This window comes from Anopheles maculipalpis, chromosome 2RL (assembly GCF_943734695.1).
Source record: "Anopheles maculipalpis chromosome 2RL, idAnoMacuDA_375_x, whole genome shotgun sequence".
Lineage (NCBI taxonomy): Eukaryota > Metazoa > Arthropoda > Insecta > Diptera > Culicidae > Anopheles > Anopheles maculipalpis.
The window spans coordinates 28,069,225-28,092,870 of NC_064871.1; the positions used below are offsets into that span (position 1 = coordinate 28,069,225).

Genomic DNA, 23,646 nt, shown 5'->3' on the forward strand with positions numbered 1-23,646 from the left:
GTCGTCGTCGACGTTGTTGTCGTCGGTATCCCTGGAGGGTGCGGATCCAGTTCGCTTTCTACCGTTCCCGCACTGTCGTGGAATGCCCTTTCCAGGCGATATAATTAACTTCCTGCTTAATGGGGAAAAATGGAGTCAAACACGGGGTAGTTCCGACCGTGCCGTACCATTACGTTGTCACGACCATTTGCATGTGAAGTAAGTGAAGTGAAGCTTAGTGTTGCGATTCATTAGCGGGACCGGGATGCATGCAAAGTGTAAACCATCCTACCGGTACCGTGCCGTCCTGAGCCTGAACACGTGATTAGCATTTCAATGCTACGCTTATGTTTATTCTTCTTGCATTGAAATTATAAGTAAAAACATAACCCTAAAGTACATTGCAAGGCGAGCGAGCAGCACATTACTGCATAATTTATACAATAACAAAGCGAACATAGTGTCATAGCAATGTTTTGAGTTCTTTCCACTCTTAACTATGTTTGGCGTGTTTAGTTTTTGCTCGATGATAACATACGTTGAGCTTGATCGTGTTACAAGATCGTAAAACATGACACAAAAATAAGACACAGCTTGACACAACTGAGTAAACCGTTCTTTGAAGTGTAAAATCATTGAACTCTACATGTTTCTTTTTATGAAAAATGTTATTTTCATCAGCCGCTGATGGCTGTCGAACTGAAAATTGGCCACTTACCACGCAGACAGCGTAAGGAATGGTTCGACGAAGAGTGCACTCGTGCACTATCCGAGAAGAATGCATTCTTGCACGAAGATGCACGCGCCCTCAAGCTTCGGCATGAAATCCGTCAGAACGTGGAAAACAACAAACGACTGAGGAGACAGCAGACCCTGCTCTTCCAGGACCAGATGCGCCGCTTTGAAGAGTCAGATGAAAAGCTGCTGGAGCAGAAAGAGGCACGGAGTGGATTTGCTGGACGCAGACGAAAATTTCCTGACAGACGAGTGAATGGTGATCGAAAGATGGAAGAGCTACTTCGAAGGACACCTGAACGGAGCAGAGACAGGAGAGGTTGGGGCAAGTAGCAGAAAAAGCCAACAGCAGCAGCAGCACAGCACTGCACAGCACACCACTGGCGGCCTTCAAGAAGGGGCCGGAGAGGCTTACCGTCGAAATGCACAAGCTGATCACGAGAATCTGGGAACAGGAAGAAAAACCAGAGCATTGGAAACTGGGCGTCATTCACCCAGTCTACAAAAAGGGCGACAGACTGGAATGCTCGAACTATCGTGCCATTTCAGTCCTTAATGCCGTCTATAAGACCCTATCCCAGATCTTGTTCTGCAGACTTGCTCCCCTTGCTACAGATTGCTGGAGGCAAATCCACCACCGATCAAATCTTCACTCTTCGGCAGATCCTCCAGAAGTGCCGAGAGCGCCAGATTCCTACGCACCACCTGTTTATCGACATTAAGGCGGCCTACGATAACATAGATCGAAATGACCTTTGGAACAGGATGCAGCGGCACCACTTTCCTGGAAAGCTGATCCAACTGTTAAAGGAACATGCTGTCAGAATCGTTCGAATCTCACAGGAGTCTGAGGCAAGGGCACGGAATCTCTTGTCTACTGTTCAATATAGCCTTGGAAGGTGCCATACGAAGCGCAGGACTAGACAACGATATCCGTGGCAGGATTCTCTACCGGTCTCTTCCATTTCTTGGCTTCGCGGACATTACCATCGTTGGTAAGACGACAGAATTGGATTGATGATGCGACGAAGACGAAATACCTGCTTGCTGGAGGCTCTGATCGTGACAGAGCCCGAGAGGGAAGCAGCGTGTTAGTCGACAACCACAACCTGGTACCTGGAGGTGGTACAGGAGTTCTGCTATCATAGGACTTTCGTAACTTCGGATAACGATGACAGCAGCGAAATCCGGAGACGCATTTTGCAGGGGAATCGTGCCTACTGCGGCCTTCACCGTCTGAGGTCCAGAAGACTTCGCGACCGCACTAAATGTGAGATATATCGCACACTGATTCGCCCGGTAGTCCTCTATGGCCACGAGTCATGGATCATCCGAGCGGAGGATGCAAACGGTCTTGGCGTGTTTGAGCGACGCATCCTCCGGACCATCTTTGGCGGTGTGTTCCAGTATGAAGTGTAGAGAAGAAGGATGAACCCCAAGCTTGCTGAGCTATACGAAGATCCGGACATCCTGACGGTGGCAAAGACCGGCAGGATACGATGGCTGGGGCATGTTATGAGGATGCCGGACTTATGCCCCACCAAGAAGGTATTCGTCAGCGGGAAGCACATCGAGTTCGTTGGCTACATCAGGGTAAGGGTTACCTGTCGGAGATCGGGTACCTACATGGATGGGAAGCTGCAACCAGGAATCGAGTTTCCTGGACGCTGCTCTTTAAAAGAGCAGGCCAACATGAGTGAGTGAACGAGAATCGTAAAAAAGCGATACAATAAGCAACAACAGATTGCAATCAAAACGCTCAATGAGTCTTTTTAGAATTTACGAAATAAAGCTCATTTATTACCATTCATTGTGAACTAACGATAAAAAATAAAATCAATAATTGCTCATTATGGTTAAGTAATGCTAAAAACATTCATTCAGCACACAGCCCTATTCAAATTGATCTAAAATACAACCTGTTGATTTCTTTAGCATCTCTTTCGAGGAAAAATTTGATAAATAAACTTTGAATATGCATTGCTTTTGTACTTAAAGATGTTCTACAAAACCACCTGCTTGCATGTAGCGTTGTTGTGGGCTAAACTTGTGTCTCAGCTTTCATCCTTAACTCACAATTTATCCAAGTTCACCCATAGCTTTGAGAATGAAGTCAACCTTCTGATCCGAATAGGTCGTTTGGCTACCACGAATATCCTTCACATTCCTTACTCTTCCCCAAATCACAAACTTTCCCATGTTCCGAAAGCTTTCCCTTCCTAAAATCCATTATGCAGTCTTCTAGGGCATGTCACCAGACCATACCCTCAGCTTACATCATTCTAATCTTTTCGACAACATTACGATTATAGTAATGGTACCGACGATGCTGTCAGTGATCTACACTATCATGTCAACGTGAATGTGCATCACATCATACGAACCAGGAAATGAATCGGTTCCATGAATGTCATAGCAAATCGCATATTGGTTATTTTAACAGCATAAGCCGTTCTCATGAATCCAGCAGCAGTCAAGACTTCACAGCACAAGAACGGGGATCGAATCGTTTCCGGACAATTTGTAACATGTTTGTCAAGGGAAAACGTGTGAAAAAAATAATATTAACTACATTTTCAACTCTAAATGAGTTGCTCAAAAACAAAATTTTGTGTGAAAATTGTCAGGTTCCAAAAGGCTAATTACGAGACGGACTTCAGTCTCATAAGACATTAAATATCGTATAAGAAGAACCAAATACATTAATGTTTGATGCTATAACTCCTACAACCACTCATTGCTTTGTAATGTATAGCAAAAAAGAAAACATGATAAAATTCTACGAAAATAACCGATGTAAGCAGTAAAACTCGTATATGATGACACCTTAAACGACACATTAAAAGAAGTAAAATTATCTCACTCCACAACGAAGCATCGGAAGGGATTATCTGGGGGGAATGAAAACGAAGCAAAATTCCAAACATTCTATCTCATTTGTGTGCCGTGTCGTGTACTGCTTCGCACAGGAGCGAACGTTGAGCCATAATTTACGGCAAATTTCGACGGAAGCAATTACATCTAACCGAAGCAAAAATCCATCCTTCCAACGTGTGCTGCCCATTTTCCTTTTCCATTTTCTACATCCCGCATGAAAACGTTTCCCCGCGGAGCGTACACACTCGAAAGGAGTGGCGAGTTCTTACCTTCACATGCATACACACGTGCACACATTCTCACTGTTCTGTGTAGCTCCATCTAAACGTGACGTTTCACGCGAAATGAATGGGTTTTAAGAACACAAACAAAACTTACCACCAGAAGAAAAGTCGCAGAAGACCAGTGGCAAAAAGGATGCTTTTCACCGGGTGCGGTAGCTCTGCATGACAGAAGTGTGGTAAACAAACAAAAGCTCTTCACTGAAACTAGTGCCCATACATACACACATACATTGTGCGGACCACATTGTGAAAAGGCAATGAATTGTTTTCTCCATTCCATTTCGGTCGGAAAACCCGAAGACAGACCATAAAACCAATAAAGCGCACTTGAGAGAAAACAAGGAAAGGAATGGTTTGTTTGAAGGAAAATGTTGCCATACTGTACTGCTCGTACAGCTGAACCTAACCAGCACTAAGAAAGACAGTTTTCTATTTCCAGGAAAAAAGGTACATTTTGGCTTTAGCTGACTGCTGTGCTTCGCGGGCATCGAATCGTGAGCCTGCAGAAAAATGCTTTCCCTACCGCACGTTCGGTGAACCTAACCGGTGTGGGAAATTAAAAGTTTTTCCACAAACTACCACCTGCCAGATGTAGCTGTGTGTGTGTGTGTGTGTGTGTGTATGTGTATGTGTGTGTGTGTGTATGTGTTTCCTGGTTTGCTTTTGCCACGGTCTTGCATTAGGGTGAGCGTAGAGATTAAGCTTCTATTACTTAGTTTTGCTAATTTATGGCTTTTTATATATTCTTACGTGATGGCGATTTTTCGCGCACCTACACGCACACTACTCCTGTTAGGAAAAATTTATTGCAGTAAATAAAGATAAAGAAATAGCACACATATGGAGGGAAGGGATGTTTCGAATCTTGGTTGCCATACCGGTTGGCTTTGCTTGTTATTTAACGGATTTACACTGCCCGAAGCAGGCCCGATTGTGGGTTCACCGCTAATGGAGCGCTGGATAAACATTAGCTTCAAGCGAACCCTGCTACTGGTGCAGGGGTTCAAACAGTAGCCGTAATCGACGTGAAATCTTCCAATCATTCTGACTCTCTAATGGTCTTTATCGACACACCGAAGGAAAAGGGCAACAACAAAAATCTGGGAATGAAATACGATCCGACATGTAGGTCAGAGAACTGTTTCGAAGAAGGTGTTTTTACGGCAAACCCACGACGATAATAGTATTAAAGCAAAAAAGGACATTAATAGTTTATTGATGAGCGTTGGACCCAAAATTGTTGCGTTTCAATGTCACATCAGGTGTGTCAGGAAGGCTTAATTCTTCACCCTTAAGTAGAACGCTCTCGGTTTGCTTTCCATCCTTGGTCCTGGGTATTGCTAATGACCGTACACGTACTTTGCTTTCACCTCCGTAACTCACATCATAAGCGGATTACCATCAACATTGGCTGCTGTTGAATGGCTTTTTTTTTTGGTTTGCTTACATATTCTCTTGTCATAAGTATATTCACTAAAGCAAAAGGATAAAGCACAACACCTTTCAAAGTACGTATGCGTCACCTAGGAACAAACCTAATAGAGATTAAAATAAAAGTATGTGCAACGGATATTTGAGTGTCCGCACGGTTAGTTTTGCCATCGCAGCTTATCGACAGTGGCGAACATCGCGATGCCTAGGGTGGTTTTACCTTCCATTTTGATGCACACTAGCTTAGGAAAATTGGATTGCTTTGTCCGTATTATGAAGCATGGCAAATGGAGGCGCCTGGTACGTTGTAGGCTCAATTTCCTCAGCAGTCTTTCCAGCCAATGGTTAAAATGTGTGACATAAAATTGTTATAGGATTTTTATTCATAAAGGTGATTAAAATTGGTTTTGGTATTCTTTTTAATTTTGATGAAACTTTTTACCTTTCTATCGTAACTATTTATTTGTAGGTGAATAGATCATTGTAAATTGTAAACAGTAATTTACTTACTCAATCCATTATGTGATGATTATTATGTGAAACTGTAGCAGTAGTAATTCTGTTACAACAGTTCTAAATTATTCTTAGTTTTTTTTTACTTAACTTTTGGAATTTTTTAAATTAACCTTCCAGTAACAAAACTTGTGTAAACAAATCATATCCATTTTCAAAACCAACGAACAAGAATTTACTACAAGCATGACTGTTCGGAACATTCCGAAAGACAGCAACATACCCATTAACGAAGAAGAATGCGAAAGCAATTTATTCTAATAGCTAAACGTACGCCAGCAAAGTCCGTCGCAGATATGTGCCCTGCATAGTTTTCGCAATTTGCGAGCTCAAATATCCTTTTGTTCCGAGTGAACTTTTCGCTCATCCTGGCTACGTATTGCCATGCCCTTTCCCTCCTTCCCAGCGCACCAGCCGAAACGCTGACAGGATAAGCTTACTGCATTCAACCCACGACAGCCACGCCCTTTGAATCGAGTGCCACCGGTTGATGCCCGCTGCTGCCCTGAAGGTCCTGTAATTCCTTAATACCTTTCAAAGAGCCATGCTTAGGTTTAGCCCAAATTTCATCGCCCGACCGACCCACCGGCCTTTTGGGCTTACGAGACTCACGAACGAAAACGGTGACGATGATGACGATAGCCTTGGCAGCAATGAGCCAATCTTAAAATAATGGACATCAGTAGGTAGGCACATTTACTACCACCCTGGACGCTAGCGGGAAACTTAAACCATCCACACCGCCACAGGAAGTGGTTCCCATATGACCTACTGCGCAGCAAACGATTGGCCATTCTGGCGAGCTGCCTAACAACACCATTAGGCAAGCATTGCGTGCGTAAAAGCCGTTCATTGCAGGTGTGTCTCGGCCAAGCTGTCGGCCGTTTCGAGTGCGATGTACCTTAGAAAAATGCTTTACTCTCCTGGAACGGGCCCGTACACAAAAGCAACCGATCGGTTCCTCGGAAAAACGCTTCTCACGTACTGATAAAAAAAGAATACTTTTCCTGCAATATTTTCTCCCATACGCACACTTTCCGTCGGCCCTGGTGCCCGGTGGAACCATTTTCGAAACATTAAATAACACTCCATTGTTGAGGATTTGTCCAATGGCCTGCGATTGGCCAGGGTTGATGATTCGATCCGGTTTCGGAGTTCAACCGGAAAAAATCGCAACATTCGCACGTATCGTCATTTCATTTACTTTTCACGTACTTGTTGATGACGATGCCGTTTCCTCGGAAAGTAGGACAGCAAACACATCGTCATCGGTTCCCGTTGTCGACGATCAAATCAATCGATTCACCAATGCAGCATAATTGGGTGTACAGCGAGTATGTACGGAAGGAAGCTAATAAACGGAATCGATCAGGCGCGATGCAGGCTCATTATTCATTTGTTTTTAATGTGTGTTGCTTGAAACGTTCTCTTCTTTTTGAGTAAGGTTGCAACAATTATTCATGTATTATTTTATGATTTTTAAGTTTTTTTTTTGTTGAATAACAGAACTGAATTTCTGCTTATAATTGTCCTTAACAAAAGCATAAAGTCTGTAAGGTAGCATAAAGCGTTTGAAAGATAGATTCTTCTGCTTGGCTTAACGATCTTGGCTAAACTAGATGATACCACGTAATTGAATAGTCAATCATCACTAGGCGGGAACAGTCTTTATGGGATTTGAACCCCGGTTCGGCCATACGACAACCAGCTCTGCTGCCGCCTCTATTACCGCGATCCCCTCTAAATGTACAAAACAAATCCAAAAACAGATTCAAATGTTTCGCTAGACAAAGATTTAAATTCAAAACAATGGTGATGAAATATTTATTAGCTACTTCTTGAAGTTCACTGTTTTCTGTCGTTTTGTTGCAAAGAAAATGCTTCCTCGAAAAACGGTGCAAAATGGCGCTGAAATAAAATTCCACTTGGCGAAACTTTTCACTCATCTAACGATTGTGTACCCACGTACAAAACGACTCCCATTGGGCCGATTGGGTTCGGGTGCTATTCACACAAAAGTGATTTCAGATTCACATTAAAGGCATTGCTTTATTACACCGTAAACACGCTGGCGCTAATGACTGATGATGATGCGAAAAAAAGGATTTCTTTTGGTGAACTTTACTAATAAATCTAGAGCCTTTGTTGCCCAAAAGTGTGTTACTGGAAAATTTTTTTGAAATTTAAATGGCCTTAAAATTCGTCTCAAAAATTCTTCATCAAATCCATCGAATTGCTTGAATTCCAACTGAACTGTATAAAGAAAAATTATACCCATGGAACACCTTCGCATCCTTATTTACAATCAGAGGACGAAGCTTCGCTTAATGCAGTAAAAAAACACATCTAAATGATGGGAAATAAGATGGAGATGACTTGGCTGCAAAGTAATGTAAACCTGCCATGCACCGTTCATATCCTGCAAACACTCAGGTGAACCGTCCGGAAGGAAACAAAGAACGAACTTACAAAAGCTAATGGCACTCGCTTGGCCCGTTGTCATCTTAGTGTAATCATCGAGGGACCATGGCGTGTAGTTAGTGGCGCGATAGATGCTGCTGCTAAGGCGAAAAAGATATGATAATGGAAAATGGTACTCTTTTCCTTTCCTTTGCATCCGTCTTAAATACTTACTGTTGCAATTTTTAATCCATTTCCTTCGCACCGGCGTATCCTTGTTTCCGCCAGCCGAAACCTTTTTTCTTCTCTCCCAGTTCTACTTTTAGACAATTCATTGAGTGGAAAATCGATGCAAAAAATAAGCTGATAACTGCTAACGCTTGGAGTAGTTAGCAACAGGGACTGTTATCAAAGTTTATTGCAATGCGCTGCAATGCAACAAAAAAATGACTGTCGGTAAAATGAGTAATTTATTATTTTTTATGAGGGTGTCTATGTGAATGCTTATTAGTTTTTGCAGCATTCGATACAGGGAAGATATGTATTAAACCTATTATATGAGCTAAAAGACCAGTATTAGCCATGGCAAGGTTCGGTTCAGACTGGCGATTCGAACCCACAAAATTGTAGTGTAAAGCGGACCATTCTGTATGAGATTCATCTGGCATTTTCCATGATTACGATTGAGATGGATTCGATGCTCGTTCCTGGCGTGTTAAAGGCCAGTACCGCTATTACAAGGGCACATGAACACACCTGTACCTGAAGAACAATTCCGATAACCAAACTGACCACCGTGCTTCAGTAATTACGTCCAAAATCTTCATTGTTGGAGCAAATTCCAAATCAAATATAAATATGGCAAATCGTTTATTGTTTCTACAACAAAAAAACATCAAAAAGAAAGGCACTCAAGCTAACCGTAAAGTTCTACTCATCAGCGCTTCATCCAAAAATTATACTTCAACCAAAATTTGATTTCTATTTCTTTCATCGAAGATAAGAAAATCAATAAAACCTCTCTTCTTATAAACCCAACGACTCAGCAGACAACAGAGAAAAAGCTTCTTTTTTTGTTTTGTTGATCTTTGTCGTGCTGTTTGGATCGTAGCTTTCTCACTGTGTCTATCTTATAAATAGAGGGATGATCGTAAATCTAGCTTCTCCCTGCCACACCGAAGGTGCACGGAAGGTTCCTACAATAAGTCTGTTTATTTTATTGGCATGAGGAGGGGTTAGCTAATTAGCTATTGACACGATCTCACACCGATGTGAACGTTTGCTGTTGTAACAAGAGGTAACAAAAAACCCCGATTCGAGATGTGGGATCCGTTACTCCATTAGCACCTTATCAAAGGAAGAGATGTTGTTCTTTTATCTCTTCTCCGGTTTCTATTTTCTGTGCTAGACATGAGTCAGGTTTCAAGCCATGTTTTACCCATGGATAGTTTATTTCGCATACGTACGTTAAGTTATGGCAGATAAATTTGTTTCGGCACAGACGTTTTACGGCTGGCCGTAAAATACGTCTGTTTGCATTTATACATGCGTGATACGCCGGGTGTAATAAAGTGAAAGAACACACCACTCATAGAATACCTGGGCACGCGAATGATATGAAATACGAATTTAAAGCTAATGGTGTCATGCAAGTGAATCAATGCAATGCTGTATAAAAATTGTACTCTACATAACAATCAGCATTAGAGATCATCTCTTCACAAGTAAAGTAATAAATTTGTTTGAATAAATTCATGGAAATCGTATTGATTACAGTCATTAAGTTGTAATAGAATAAGTTTAAAAAATTACCTACTCTACATTGGATTCTGAAATTCATAAATAATCATTCCCCGACGCATTTACATGCCATCCCTTATCCAACAAACTGCTACTTCAAACCCGCCACAGATACCTGACCTTTTCCCCCAGAGGTCAATAAATAAGCTTATTATTACGGTTACGAAATAGTAGCCTTACGCACAGCCTGGCATGACCTACACCATTACCGGCCTCGCACACAAACCGCCGGGGTCGGGGTCACTTTAACGACCGGTTCCGGTTACCGGAAGTATCATCTATCATTGGTGGGACACAACCACCAGCCCCAGCCATAATGATCCACGTTTGAAAGCACCTGCACGGGCACACAGGCTCCTCCGGATGTCCTTCGGTAACGGAAATCGAAGGAAACGAGGCAAAATAATTCGTTTTTCCGAATCCGATTCGGAACGGATTACTCCGCCGTGGATTTCGCGTCAACAGCTATTGCTGGCTAGATTAACCCTTTCCCCTGGAATCGCAAGCCAAGGCTTGCGGAGTTGGCAAGGGGTGGGGCATGGAGAAAGAAAAAGGGAACCCGAAACACCCAGAAGATGATGATAACTTGATTATCCTTACCTTTCGTGTTGTGACAGTTCAATTTATCACGCTGCATCCTTTCTGTTTGTGTTTCTGGGTACCGGCGAGCACGGTGACAGCGATACGCTTTTTGTTGTCTGCCCAGGCACTGCTTAGGATAGTCCTATATCCAAGTGTTCAACATCCACGGTGACAGACGAATGGAGCGCGCACGGCGGTAGACTCCACAAGACGGTTTGATAAATTGAATTCTTCACTAAAACACAAATACACTTTCGTGCACACAGAAGACCACTGAAAGGAAGAGTTTTCCTCGGGTAAATGTGATCTGGTCACGCGGCCCAGTAACTAATCTTGTTTGAACCGAGTCCAGCGCGAAACTTTACTTTCTTCTGAGTTTTTTGGACTTAAACGAACGGCACGACGCACACGACGATATCTGCAATGGATATGGAAAAATAAATTCATACGACTTCCGGCAAACTGGCTGGTACGTCCCACACACACACACATACACATTTGCACAAGAGCCAAACAAAGCAAGCTACGCGACCGGCGAAAATGATTTTGACAGATGATCTGTCGCGTCGTCCTACCGCACACAACCGTACGAACGAACTGTACTTGCAAGGACACAGGAGAGCTCGAGTTTGCTCGCGGTGGTGGTCCAGACTCATCACCAACACAAACGAATCTTCCCCCCCAACACAGACGACACACGACCGATTCATCAACGATACACTTCACAACTGGCACTGGCAACCAATCTAACAGCCGCGGCATAAAAAGAAAACAAGGCACGGGTATGCTACCTACAGGCACACATATACACAAACCCACATACGCATTGGTGCGTTGCTACGTGGAAACGTTACACCGCAAGTAGCAACCTGCGGGAAAGGATTAACACGGCAAACCGTCGCCATCATCGTCATCAGTAGGGTGCATACGCTATCCCGCAAAGGGGTGGATTTCTAATTTATCGAAACACCGTCCGGAAAGGGCCATTAAACGTTACAAAGGATACAGGTACGCGCTAGGTAGTAAATGTACGTATTATGCCTTTGCTTCCCCTTTTTTAATGTGTACGCACGCAAGTAAACACGCACGTGCGAGCGAAGCAAATTCTTGCCTCATCAGGCCTACCGGAACACATCCGGGAGTTTGTTTATACTGCTAAAAAGGGTACGCAATTCGTCGCTCATTCGCACAGTACTCGAGCGACCAAGGCACACATACAAAATGATGACAAAAAGGGAATCTGGAATGGAGAAGGGTACTGTGTACATTGCTCGGTAGCAGTGGCAGCCGGACACACAGGTATTATTAAGCAATTTAAACTCAATTTTCACCCTGAACGCATTGTACAAGTAATAACCAGCGCTTGGAAACTACCGATCCAATCCGCTGTGCTACTAACGATAACTGAAAGAGGGTATCAAAAACGCAAAACTACTCCAAACGAACGATTCAAAACATAACTCCAACACTCGTTCTCACTAGCGCACAAACCAACAAGCCGTGCCAAATTTTTGATGTGCCTTTTCTTTAAGTATTTGTGGAACACTTCGTCTAGGGAAGTGAGACATTTTCCTTCCGATTGCTTTTCGATTCACAAACGATGCTTGAAACGCCTGTTTCGCTAGCTTTACGCTCGAATGTTTTGCTTCTGCACTAACAACAAAAAAACGGAAACAATCGATAACCTATTTTTCCATCGCGCTCTCACGGGGGGGTCGTGCGTGTTTTCCGTGCCTTTTTCGTCAACGCGCTTGCTGTGTGTGAGCCATTACAGGGCGACAGGTTGTTCTGAACCGAAACACTTTTCTTCTACGCTTTTTACACACTTGCTTTTGCTGTGCGCGTGTTTTGAACTGCTCACAAAGCCTAACTACAATGGATGGATCAACGGTAGATCATCTTTTGGGTAGAGAACCGGGACGTCAGACAACTAGCTCCCGACAGCTCGCAGCTACTACACTGCTGTTGTCAAACGGCTAAAAATCAACTGTGTTCTCCAGCATCAGCGTTTCGACCGTGGGGCTTCGAGGTTTACCATGAGCGTACGTGAGCGAGAGAGAGAGAGCGAGAAAAAGAGTGTGAGAACGAAATTGTTGAGAATTTGAGCGTGTATGGTAGGCGGTGGAAAATTTGCAGGGTTGTCTAAGTCGCTGAGTGTGTGGAAATTGTTGATAATTTCTTTTTTTTTCTTTTCCTCTTTTTCTTATTTGGTACTGCAAGGTTAAGGTCAGGTTAAGCTCTTTTTTTTTTGCTTCCTACAAACCGGGACCAAGATGTTACGGGACTTCTAATCCGTCTTTTTACATTAACAACCTCTTAGCTTACCTAGCACTTAAGGTGATTGGATGACTGGCATGACCTAGCAAGTCGTTAAGTCAAGAAGAGAGAGAGAGAGAGAGAGAGAGAGAGAGATGAAAAAAGTGTGTGAGATCTAGCAGTAACACCATGACATCATTAATCATATACATTGCAGGCCGTGGGTCGAACATAGACCGAGCTGTACTTTTTACTAAGACCATCATATCAAACATCGTAGTAAAAAAAAGTATCTTATCGATCTTTCCCCTTTAGATCCGGAATCGTAAGACTTAACATCGAGGTGGAATTTTATGCCAGTGTATTAAGTTCATAACAACATTACGATACATAACATAACAACCCTGTACCGCTGGGGAGAACATGTTGGTTGGAATTTCTTTGCATAGCATTGCATCTCTTTTGGTTTACAATATTTATTATATTTTCTCTTCCTCATCCACAGCTGGAGCCAGAGAGTTTTACCCTTCAAATGGGGAGAATTTGAGCAAAAGGCCTGTGCCGGCTAACGATGGTAGAAGTTTTATTTTTGTCACAAAACAGTTCCGCGAATGTTTTAAAATCAAACCCCGCTGAATGGTTCTTATTAAATCTATTTTTTACATTTTGGAAAACACTTCTCGAACATAAATTTCTGAACTGAACCTTCCATGCGACTCATATTTTAACGGTCCGTTTGAAATTATTTACTCTCATTCTCTTTCAACATTCGTTCCTTTTGTTTATCTCACAAGTTTTCTTCCATTTCTCTCTCACTCATTCTCACTCAATGCGGTTTGTTTTCCTTTAGATCAGCAACCAGGCAACCGCTCCATATACACTGGAAATCCATTTGTTTTCCACACGCTATTGCTTCGACCTGTTTTCCGCAGGCTTTCTTCCCGCAGCGTTTATGTTTTCTTTCCATGGAAACACCACCACACCACACAAACCAGAACCGAACCCCGGTTTCGGGTCTCCGACACTTTTAAAGAGCGCCGTCTCTCGGCTTCTCACCCAGCCCATCTCACAGTTCTTTCAAATGCATCCAAATGGAGGTTCGGAAAATCGGTACCGAACGCCTCATTCTCTGCTTTACCCTGCCCGATCGCATCGCTTGATAGTGAGCGAACGAGGTAGCATTAGCAATTCAATTTCTAATCGCTGCCAGATTAATGGAGCACCGATTGATGCAACTGCACCGGAGCTGTTCGTAGCAACAGTTCCTCACCCTCACCCCACCGCCCCCAATGACCTTGCACCGGGTGCTGCAATGCAATGTGTGAGTGCGTTTTTTGTGCGTGTGTGTGTGTGTGTATTGTTGTTTTGTTCCCGTATTATTCGGTCTCACACCATCATGGTTCACCATTTGATGGCGGTTTGGAGGTCGGAGGTCGCAGGTCGTTGAGATATGACGGTCGATAAAAGCTAGCGGCTCAACTCCTGGTGCAATTGTTCGCTCGTTCGTTCGTGTGCCCCCTGGCATCATGTACCTCTTTATGTATGCTTGCTAATTGTGCATTGCATCCTCACCACCCTAACTCTACCCATCATCAAAACGGAGCGTACTTCAGACTACGGAGGACGTCGGATACATCGGCTGCATGTGCGTTTAGTGCCGGCTATGCAATGCCGTGTGTGTTTGTAGCCGGAATTGTGTGATGACCAGCTTTCCGACCAGTGCAATTGTTATGATTCGTAGGGCGTAGAACTCGAGCGTACATAATTTAAGCTGCATCCGAAATCGAATCATTTTGGCAATTTGAATGCGGAGCGTTGTGTACTTTAGGGATAAAAATGTGCGGGATGGTGTTCCAATATTTGCGGTAATTGAATTAGATACGTTTATGATAATGGTGCGGGATATTATTGGACAACAGGAAAATAATTGGTTGCTCGTGAATAATACTCTAAACTGAAACTTTTAATACAAAGTGCCCTTAACAAATTTTAATGAACTTCTCTACTTTGGTCCTTCTTTGGGTGATCTTTGCTCCAAATTCATTTCCATCTTTTTCGACGCATAACGGTCCAGACGAAATCAACTGTTCAGCCGCATGCAGATTTGACTACCAAATAAACCATGAGTTCTATAAATACCTAATTCCAACGTGATATTCTTCCCAGGCGTTTTGGTGATAAAGGCGACAATGGTGCCCGTCTTCAAACGCCAGGCCCGGGGTTCAAATCCTCATTTCTCATTCCTCAAATCAGCAAGCCTAGTAAGCTAATCGATGGCTGGCGTGATCTTATGGACGTTAAGCCCAGAAGAAGAAGACTCTGCATCGTAAACGATCACATTTAATCAGTATTCTTTACTCCCTTCTCTGAGCGAACACTGGTAAGAATTATGCAGAGTATTCGGTCTGTGTTTCAAAATTATTTTCATTGTTTCGACAGGCCTTTACGGGTGATTTGACTGTCTGAATTATTTTATTACGTTTCCCAAACAAACATAAATCCCTCGTTTTCATTTGTGTGAATGATTATATTCCTATAATTGTAAGCATGTTCGCCGGATTCCCTATTCCAACCGAGCCACATTATAGTACCTGCTGAGAAATGTTTTGACGCACAATGACATCTTGATGCATCCCACCCTGCGCCCTTTGTTGGTGCTTTTGGAGACACCGTTAGATGCAGGTAACCTGCCACCGACCGGCGGTGACCTTCAGTGGGCCGTGCACACCTCAACAGAAAACTTTCCTAGCTTCGGCAGGTAACCGCATCCAGCAGGAAGGGAATCCCTCACGAGGAAGGCAGTGAAACGATACACGGCTAAAACTGTGACTGTGTGTATGGGACGTACGTCACAGTGACTGGATTGTCACACAGAACGCATGTCTGATCGCCACAGTGCACCGTAGGATCGCAAGTGCATGTTCTATCGAGCGTCAAGCACTTCAAGCCAGTGGTGTCGGTTGGAGCGAAAACTAGTTACATTCTTAGTCTCGCCGTAGACACACAACGGTGTGGGATTGAAGTGTGTCGTGCAAGTTGCCTTAGCTAGCAGTTTGTTCCCGATCGTCACGAATCGAATGCCGTCACGATAGTTGCATTATGAAGGTGAATTATATAGAATTAATTAAATCGACAGTTTTGTGAAAATTATAAAGGTGGACAAGTGTTTGAAGTGTCAAATGTGTATTTTTAAAGTGAATTTGTTTTTAAACTGTTTAGGTTTGTTCCCTATTGTTAGCTTATCCAGTCTGATGATGATGTGACAAAGGTGAAATACGAACAGGTTTTTTGATAGTCATCTTCTATATACCACAGTGCTGTATCGTATTTCAGTGGAAAATTTGCAACCAAACCACCATCCCTCGATTGCTTATTTATCTACAAAGACACAAAAACACAATCCGCAGTGCAACACAGTTGGGCAGATTTAAAGCTTTCGGTTTAAGATAACCAGCCTGCTGACACCGAGAGTTCGCTGGCAGGTATTTTTCCCTCCTACCGGCCGTTGAAGTCACTAGCCGTATACATAGAACGGGTGCGGTTGCGACTCAACTGCTGGCGCTCACTGGCGCAAGTGTCTACTCATGATCATTGATTATTATTCGATACGATCTGCTAATTTCTGAGAGGGAAGGGGATTTCGTATCGTGCTGAGAGAGACCGAAAGGGGCATGGGAAAACGGCGTAGGGTTATCGGTACACGAGACGGCCGTAACTCGAACGGTTGGCTGTATAATACGCATATTTAATTGAAGCCGGAAATGCCTGTAGGAGGACTGTAAGCGAGACAATCAAATCGGATTCACTATTGCGATGTTACGAGCGTGTGATTAAATATGTGGATTGGTTCAAGTTGGTTTGTTAATTAAATCATTTTGCTCCTTTGCATTGCAGCTACTCTATGCGCTGCTGCTTCTGAGCGTGTACGTCAAGATCAGCCACCAAAAAACGTCCCCATGTCCGGCCGTGTTTTCGTACGACGAGCGGGATGATTCGTACGACACTTGGTTCGGTACGCTGCGGCTGAAGAGCAATGTGCCCCTGTACGGGATCTTTGTGGACATTATCTTTTCCTCGCCCGTGCTTTCGTTTGGGGTAGCTATCACAATGCCAGTACGGAGTCTGTTCTTGATAAAAACAAAACAAAAAAACATTTCTTGTGCCCCCAATTCCAGACATTCCTGCGACAGCACAACACAGACGATAATGTTCACTTCCACATTATGGATAAATCGTACCGGGTGCGGGCAGGTGAGGTGGTGATCGTGAAATTCTTCGTACGTTACGCACCGGACCGACCGGTTCCCTTGCTGCGTCAGATCCGGTTCAATGGACAAAATATTTGTACCGAAACGCGTCAAATTCCGGCACAATCAAGCGGTACGCGGGCTACCGGAACAAACTATGGCAATCCGCACATAGCGTAAGTGGCAATTCCTCTTGTAGATTTTGGGGTAGTTTTATAGTCACTAACTGTTGCTCCATTGTTATCAAAGATCGTCTAGCGAAACTGAAGACATCATTGCCGATGTCTACACACCCGTAGTACAACCGATCAATTCCCACGTAACGCATCCTCCCGTAGAATCCCACGTACAGCCACTATATTCCTCTAGCTCCGCGAGCTCTTCGCGCAGCAGTAGTTCGGTGGCGACCAGAGCTACCGATGAGAAGATTTCTTACACCTCATCACCACGTGCTAGCGATGTGTATCCACCGAGATTCAGCACCGATGACCAGGTGGAACACTCGTCGCATTCGAACGGAAGGGTGAACGAAAAGGATGATCAAGACGCTGATCGGTAGTAGCTTTAACATTGCAGAACAATCTGATTGCAAATTTATTGACCTGTTTTCCTTTGCTTGTTCCAGTCATAGAGTTGCAAACAGACGCATAACTACGACAACCTACCGAGCGATCGCCGAGGAGCGTAAATGGGATGTTCAACCAACGCAACGATCGCAGTCATCCGACGCTTCAAGATCACCGAATCGTGTCTCAAGCGTTCCACTAATTGCGGACAAAGGTTTCACCACGCTAGCTCCAATCTCAGGCACAACGGCTGCTCCGGTCAGTAATCAGCAGCGCGATCGCGATCAGTACTTTGCCGGAGATTATGCATTCCTCCAACAGGACAGCTCTCCGAAATCACCCCAACCTCACTATATCAACAAATACGAGGGAGACATCTGTGGTACGGTTGTGCCGAAGGCGAATCCACTAGTAACGCACGGTACAGTTTCGGAGAGAGGGCAGTTCCCCTGGCACGGTGCACTGTACCGCAGTACGGTAACGGAGCTAAAGTATCTCTGTGGCGCAACGTTAATATCGCGCCGGGCAAGCATCACGGCGGCGCACTGTGTGACACTGGAAAAAAGCACGAAACCGGTCGATGCGGGCAGTTTGTTGCTGTACTTTGGTAAGATTGATTTGGGCAAATGGAACGGGCCGGAAGAGGATGCCCAGATCCGTGCCATTCATATACCGGCCCAGTATCAGCACGAACGGTTCTTCAACGATATTGCTGTGCTGGTACTGAAGGAGGACGTAAAGTATAGCAACTTTGTGCGGCCCGTCTGTCTGTGGAATTTCGACGACGATTACAAGACGCTGATCAACAAGATTGGGCTGGTGCCGGGCTGGGGTTACAATGAGCATGGTTTGGTGAGTTCGCGGCTCTCCTTCGCCCAGATGCCGGTGGTGGCACATGAAACGTGTATCTGGTCGAACCGGGACTTCTTCAGCAAGGTTACCTCGGACACATCGTTCTGTGCCGGGTTTAAGAATGGGACGTCGGTGTGCAACGGTGACAGCGGCGGTGGAATGGTGTTCAAGCACAACAACCTGTGGTACCTGCGGGGTATAGTGTCGGTGAGTGCGGCACTGCAGGATCGATTCCACTGCGATTCGAAGCACTACGTCGTGTTTACGGATGCGGCCAAGTTTACCTCCTGGATAAGAAGTCTTATGTAGTGCACAGCTTAGCGTGCCAATGGCATGGAGTTAATATTAGTAAGAGTATGTAGATTACCTACACGAATTTGTTACAGAATAAAAATAATATCCTCATTAATATACCGAGTGAGTTTCGAAGCTGTTCCACGTTACAGGATCCCGCGCGTGCGTCTCACAGTTCTAGGCAGCTCTAGCCTTATCAATGACGTCAGAAACGCGATCACTACGCATTCCTAGCCCGAGGTGATACGTCACCATTTACGGGCACATTTACTCAGCCTTTGAATCACTCCACTACTCCATCCATCAATGTCCATCGAGAGGTGCCGTGTGCTGGAGGAGTGGAAGCAAGTGTTGCTGTTGATTGAAATGCTTGGCGCCACTATCAATCCAAAGGGTCGGGATTATCGGCCAAGCATGGTTGTGAGTGTGTGGATGGCCCTGCCCGTTGCGCATTGCAGTGCGGCACGATCTTAACTCATTCGGTCCGTGATCTTCGATCAGTACGGAGCTGCTACGTCCCAAGTACCATAGACAGGATTTTATAAAATGTTTCGTAAGAGCGGCAGAACACTATTGCTGCTGCTCCCCAGCAAGGCTCTGATTGTGGTGTTGTGCTGTGCATCCATCAGCTTACCCTACGCCCTGGCCACCTACGTACGAATGGGGCAAAGTGCAGCAGTGCGTTTACCAACACCGCAAGCAACGAGTTGTAGTGATTTATTTTCGATCGATCATGAGGATGCCTATCGGAAACAGTACGAAGGCACGATCGTACTTCGTCCAAATGTAACGATCCGTTACGTCCAGTTGGTGGTTCAGTTTGATCGCGAAGTGGAACAACTCACGGTAAGATATTGGGACACATCGGTCACAGAAGATCACAGACTGCGATCGCCTGTAAGTCGGAGCCGTTGCAACGCCTTAATCGTGTGGTACGTGTTTACAAACAGGACTTACAGGGTAGTGTCGTGTAACGATGCAACGATGCAATATTCGTTTGATAAAGGCTTGCCAAGGCAAAGGCTATCAATGGAGTAAGGCGGAATTAAGTGTGTACTTCGTTGCATTTGTGAATAAGACCTGAACTTGTTGTTTCTGTATTTGAGTAACTATACGCTTTAATTTCGCTTGAAAATCTGATCAATGGTCGATCAAGTATTGATCCGTAGTGAATCATGCTCGGGCAAAAGTGGACTCAATTCTGAGAACCGTACACAAACCCTCAATCTTGTTATATTAGTAGTAGTAGTTGCCAATCACTGGTTATTAAGTAGTACGTCAACGATCTTCTACGAATCATCCCGTCGCGTGAACACGCTTCTACAGCGTCACGATTGATGACAGTTTAGCACCACATTCATGGCGATCGTTTTAATATTGCTTACATTTACATTCAAATCAGAATTACTTTGGAAGGATCAGCACCATTGACCACGTGAGCTTTCACATTGCCAATCTTACGTACCCATTGCGCGCCGGCACTGTTGTTAAGATACCACTGGAAGTGTCCTACACATCTGTCGCTCAACCGACGATCGTACGGATCGAAGTAAACGGCGTTACGATTTGTCCGATAAACATTTTAAGGTACAGTTTTGCGCTCTTGCCAAAGCGGCTGAGCTCCATTCAAAGCTCTAATTTTATTTTTTTTATTAATAGACCTTTGGTAAGAAATTTCCGTGATCCATGGACAGGAAGTTTAATCACCGGTACAAGCAACACAAATCAACCAGAAATACACTTTCGCAATGGAACTGCAGAACCGGCAAATCAGTTCAACTCTTCCTGCCAAGCCATCCGTTCCGGGGTGATCACTTCGCCTGGGCGCTGGGATGGGGTGATAGAGCTCGTGGCAGAAAACACCGTTGACCGCGCGCTGATAGAGATCGTGTTTGACCAGCCGGTGTACTTGTTGGGGGTAAGGGTAAAGTGATGTGGATAAAGGTAGAGGTTGTTTAAGAGTTTGCTTTTCTGTCCACAGAACCCGTTCGGCGAAGTAACGACCGAGGATAGTGTGCGGTTTCGGATCGAAAATCGAACCTTCATCCTGGCGAAGGATGCCGAAATTGAGCTGAACTTCTTCATTCGCTACAATCAGATGAGACCGATACCGGACGTTGTGGAGGTGAACTTTAATGGGCATAACCACTGTCAGCAGCGGAAACGACGCGTCTTGGACGAACCGCGGGACGAGAGACAGCTCAGGAGAACGACTAGTACCACCACAGAGCGCGCTGTGCCTTGGGGAAATGTTCAGCAACCTACAACGGAGGAACCTGTAAGACATGATTGTTAGACAAGATAAGATCTTCCCAGTGATCTGACTTTGTTTCTTTCGCAGCACGGTAGTGCGGGTTGGCCATTGGAGCAGAACGAATGTGCTACTGTTTTGGAACCCATCGGGACTCGTATACGATCGCGTATAATTGGAGGAGTGACGTCCAACCAAGGCGAACACCCGTGGCACGTGGCTATCTATTTAGATGAGGTAAGTATATTCCTCGGCTTGGACACTTTAAAAGCATTAATAGCAACCATCTTTCCACAACTATACAAATTGCAGGAATATCAGTGTGGTGGAAGTATCATCGGAAGACGCTGGATCCTAACGGCTGCCCACTGTCTGACACGGCAAAACACGAACGAAACGCTCGACGTGGATCTGTTTCGAGTATACAGTGGAATAATCGATATCAGTACGATTGATGATCACTTTTATCGAACTGCGGATGAGGTCATAATTCACCGGGATTATAATCCGGTAATGTACACGACGGATATTGGATTGTTGCGGCTCAAGCGTAACATCACCTTCAATAGCTTCATAAAACCCGTCTGTCTTTACAATCGGACGGTGGACATTAGTACGTTCTATGGTCGGGAAGGAAAGGTTACCGGTTGGGGCTTTAACCGGGACGGAGTGATTAGTAATGTGCTTAACTATCTGGAAGTTCCAGTCGTATCGCAGAAGGTGTGCTCGCAGCGTAACGTGCAGTTTAATGGTGTGTTGGCCGTGGGAGAATCATTCTGTGCTGGGCATGCGGATGGTACGTAACACGTGACCATGTCGGATGAGGGTAAACCCAGGACTCTCATTCTATCTCTATTTTTGCAGGCAATTCCGTGTGCAATGGTGACAGTGGTGGTGGATTGGTCTTTGCCGAAGGTTCACGATACTACGTGCGAGGCATTGTGTCGATCAGTGCCCAGCGCCGAAACCTTCTCCTCTGCGACCCGAACCAATACTCCGTTTTCACCGACGTTTCCAAATTTCTTCACTGGATAAGGCAGCAAGTGTCGTAGGCCATGGTTGGCTGGGTTCAACTACTAGCGGGCGTATACGTTATGAAGGAAAATATTTATTTCAATCGATTCAGCAAAACAAAACACGCGCAGCAAAACGATTAATAAAAATGCTTTCGCACCAAGCGTACACGCCGGATGTTTGAGGTTGCGTATCACACTAAATCAATCAGCAACGAAACGAAAGAAAATGACGGAAACACCACTTCCAAGCATCATTAGGGAAACTTGATCTAACAGAGGTTGACGAAACCGACTCTCAGCAGCATCCGACACGATCGCGAGGAATTAATCGTAGCTCGGAACCGTGCTTCAGAAACACGGTACCGGCGGTCTGTTGCGGGTTGATGCCGATGCCATCATCCGTGATAATAGCACTCGTTGCTGGTGGCACTTTAAACTCTTCGGCAGCAAATTTTAGAACCGCTGTGAAGGGTGTCGTTTCTGGTACGCTTAGGCTGGAAAGTTGGCGAAAAACAACCATTAGGCTCGATACGGTCTAAGTACGGTACACATTTGTAACTTACACCTTAAACGGGAGTTTCGGATCGGATGTGAGCGTTATCTTGAAGGTAACCTTGGACCTGGAATTAAAAAGGCACGAGTGAAAGTGCAGCTCCTGTGTGGTTCCATCCGTAACGGGTAGCCACATCACTTACGCTGCCATTTTTCTATAAGATGTTTATCCTAATTTTCTACACTAATACGGCTAGCTACTGAAAGCTAGAAATATGCTTAACTGTTTGGGAATGTTTCGTAAAATATGGTCTGGAGCTAAACACGATTTCTAGTTCCACCTGTGTGTCCCGGAATGGACCAAACAAAATTGTCAACAAATGCAACTGACACGTCGCCGTATATACTCTCACACACACGCACGTACGCAACCGCACATGTCAAACAGACAGAAGGTACAGTGAGTCTCCAATTTGCGCTACCCAAGGAAGTTGGTTCGGAAAATTTCCTTCGCTCTTTTATTTTCTGCAATTATTTTACAAAATCCTAGAAAAGATTTGGGGGCACCCTTCTAGACAATAGGAGAAACCCTTCTAGCGTTTTTTATATGATTTATCAAACTAGAAGGAGCCACATGAGATTTCAAAATTGAACTTTCTCGTTTTGAAATAGCTTTTCGAGAATCTGACGCTTAAACAAGCTACCTACACGGAGCAATGGAGAACAGGCTGAAAAAGCAATTTTGATTTTTTTTTACAGTTTCGCATCTTTCTCAGGTTTAAAATTTCCCGTGTTCCGGGGCCTCAACATCCATTTCAATAATTTTTAATTTTCCGTGGCCTCAACATCGATTTCAACAGCTTTCAATTTCCCGTGGCCTATCCCTTTTCAGATGATTACTGGAACCGATTTCGTTAAACATGTATGTTTTCTCAGCTTTTGCCTCGATTTTGCCCTTTTCATCAGCCCGTTCTTATTTCTTACCAAATATTTGCAGGTTATTTAACCCCAGTCTAACACTAACAAAGCAAATATTAAGGATTTGAGTTAAAATTTATTTTCATCTCTTCA

General features: G+C 44.4%; 3 protein-coding genes across 3 annotated transcripts; 2 read left to right on the plus strand and 1 right to left on the minus strand.

The window, feature by feature from the left end:
* Positions 1-666: 666 nt before the first annotated feature.
* LOC126565894 (serine protease filzig-like) lies at positions 667-18,831 on the plus strand. Its single transcript, XM_050223107.1, has 5 exons — positions 667-918; positions 16,752-16,952; positions 17,033-17,280; positions 17,354-17,659; positions 17,730-18,831. The coding sequence occupies exons 1-5, from the start codon at positions 667-669 to the stop codon at positions 18,829-18,831; spliced, it is 2,109 nt and encodes a 702-aa protein (XP_050079064.1).
* Positions 18,832-19,362: 531 nt separating this feature from the next.
* On the plus strand, positions 19,363-22,120 carry LOC126559786 (uncharacterized). Its single transcript, XM_050215960.1, has 7 exons — positions 19,363-19,662; positions 20,219-20,403; positions 20,476-20,740; positions 20,798-21,094; positions 21,158-21,304; positions 21,380-21,863; positions 21,932-22,120. Exons 1-7 carry the CDS (start codon positions 19,363-19,365, stop codon positions 22,117-22,119), a joined length of 1,866 nt encoding a protein of 621 aa, XP_050071917.1. The 3' UTR covers position 22,120.
* Positions 22,121-22,351: 231 nt separating this feature from the next.
* On the minus strand, positions 22,352-22,786 carry LOC126565905 (ubiquitin-fold modifier 1). Its single transcript, XM_050223117.1, has 3 exons — positions 22,779-22,786; positions 22,647-22,703; positions 22,352-22,577 (listed from the first exon to the last, which is right to left on the minus strand). The coding sequence occupies exons 1-3, from the start codon at positions 22,784-22,786 to the stop codon at positions 22,379-22,381; spliced, it is 264 nt and encodes an 87-aa protein (XP_050079074.1). The 3' UTR covers positions 22,352-22,378.
* Positions 22,787-23,646: the final 860 nt, after the last annotated feature.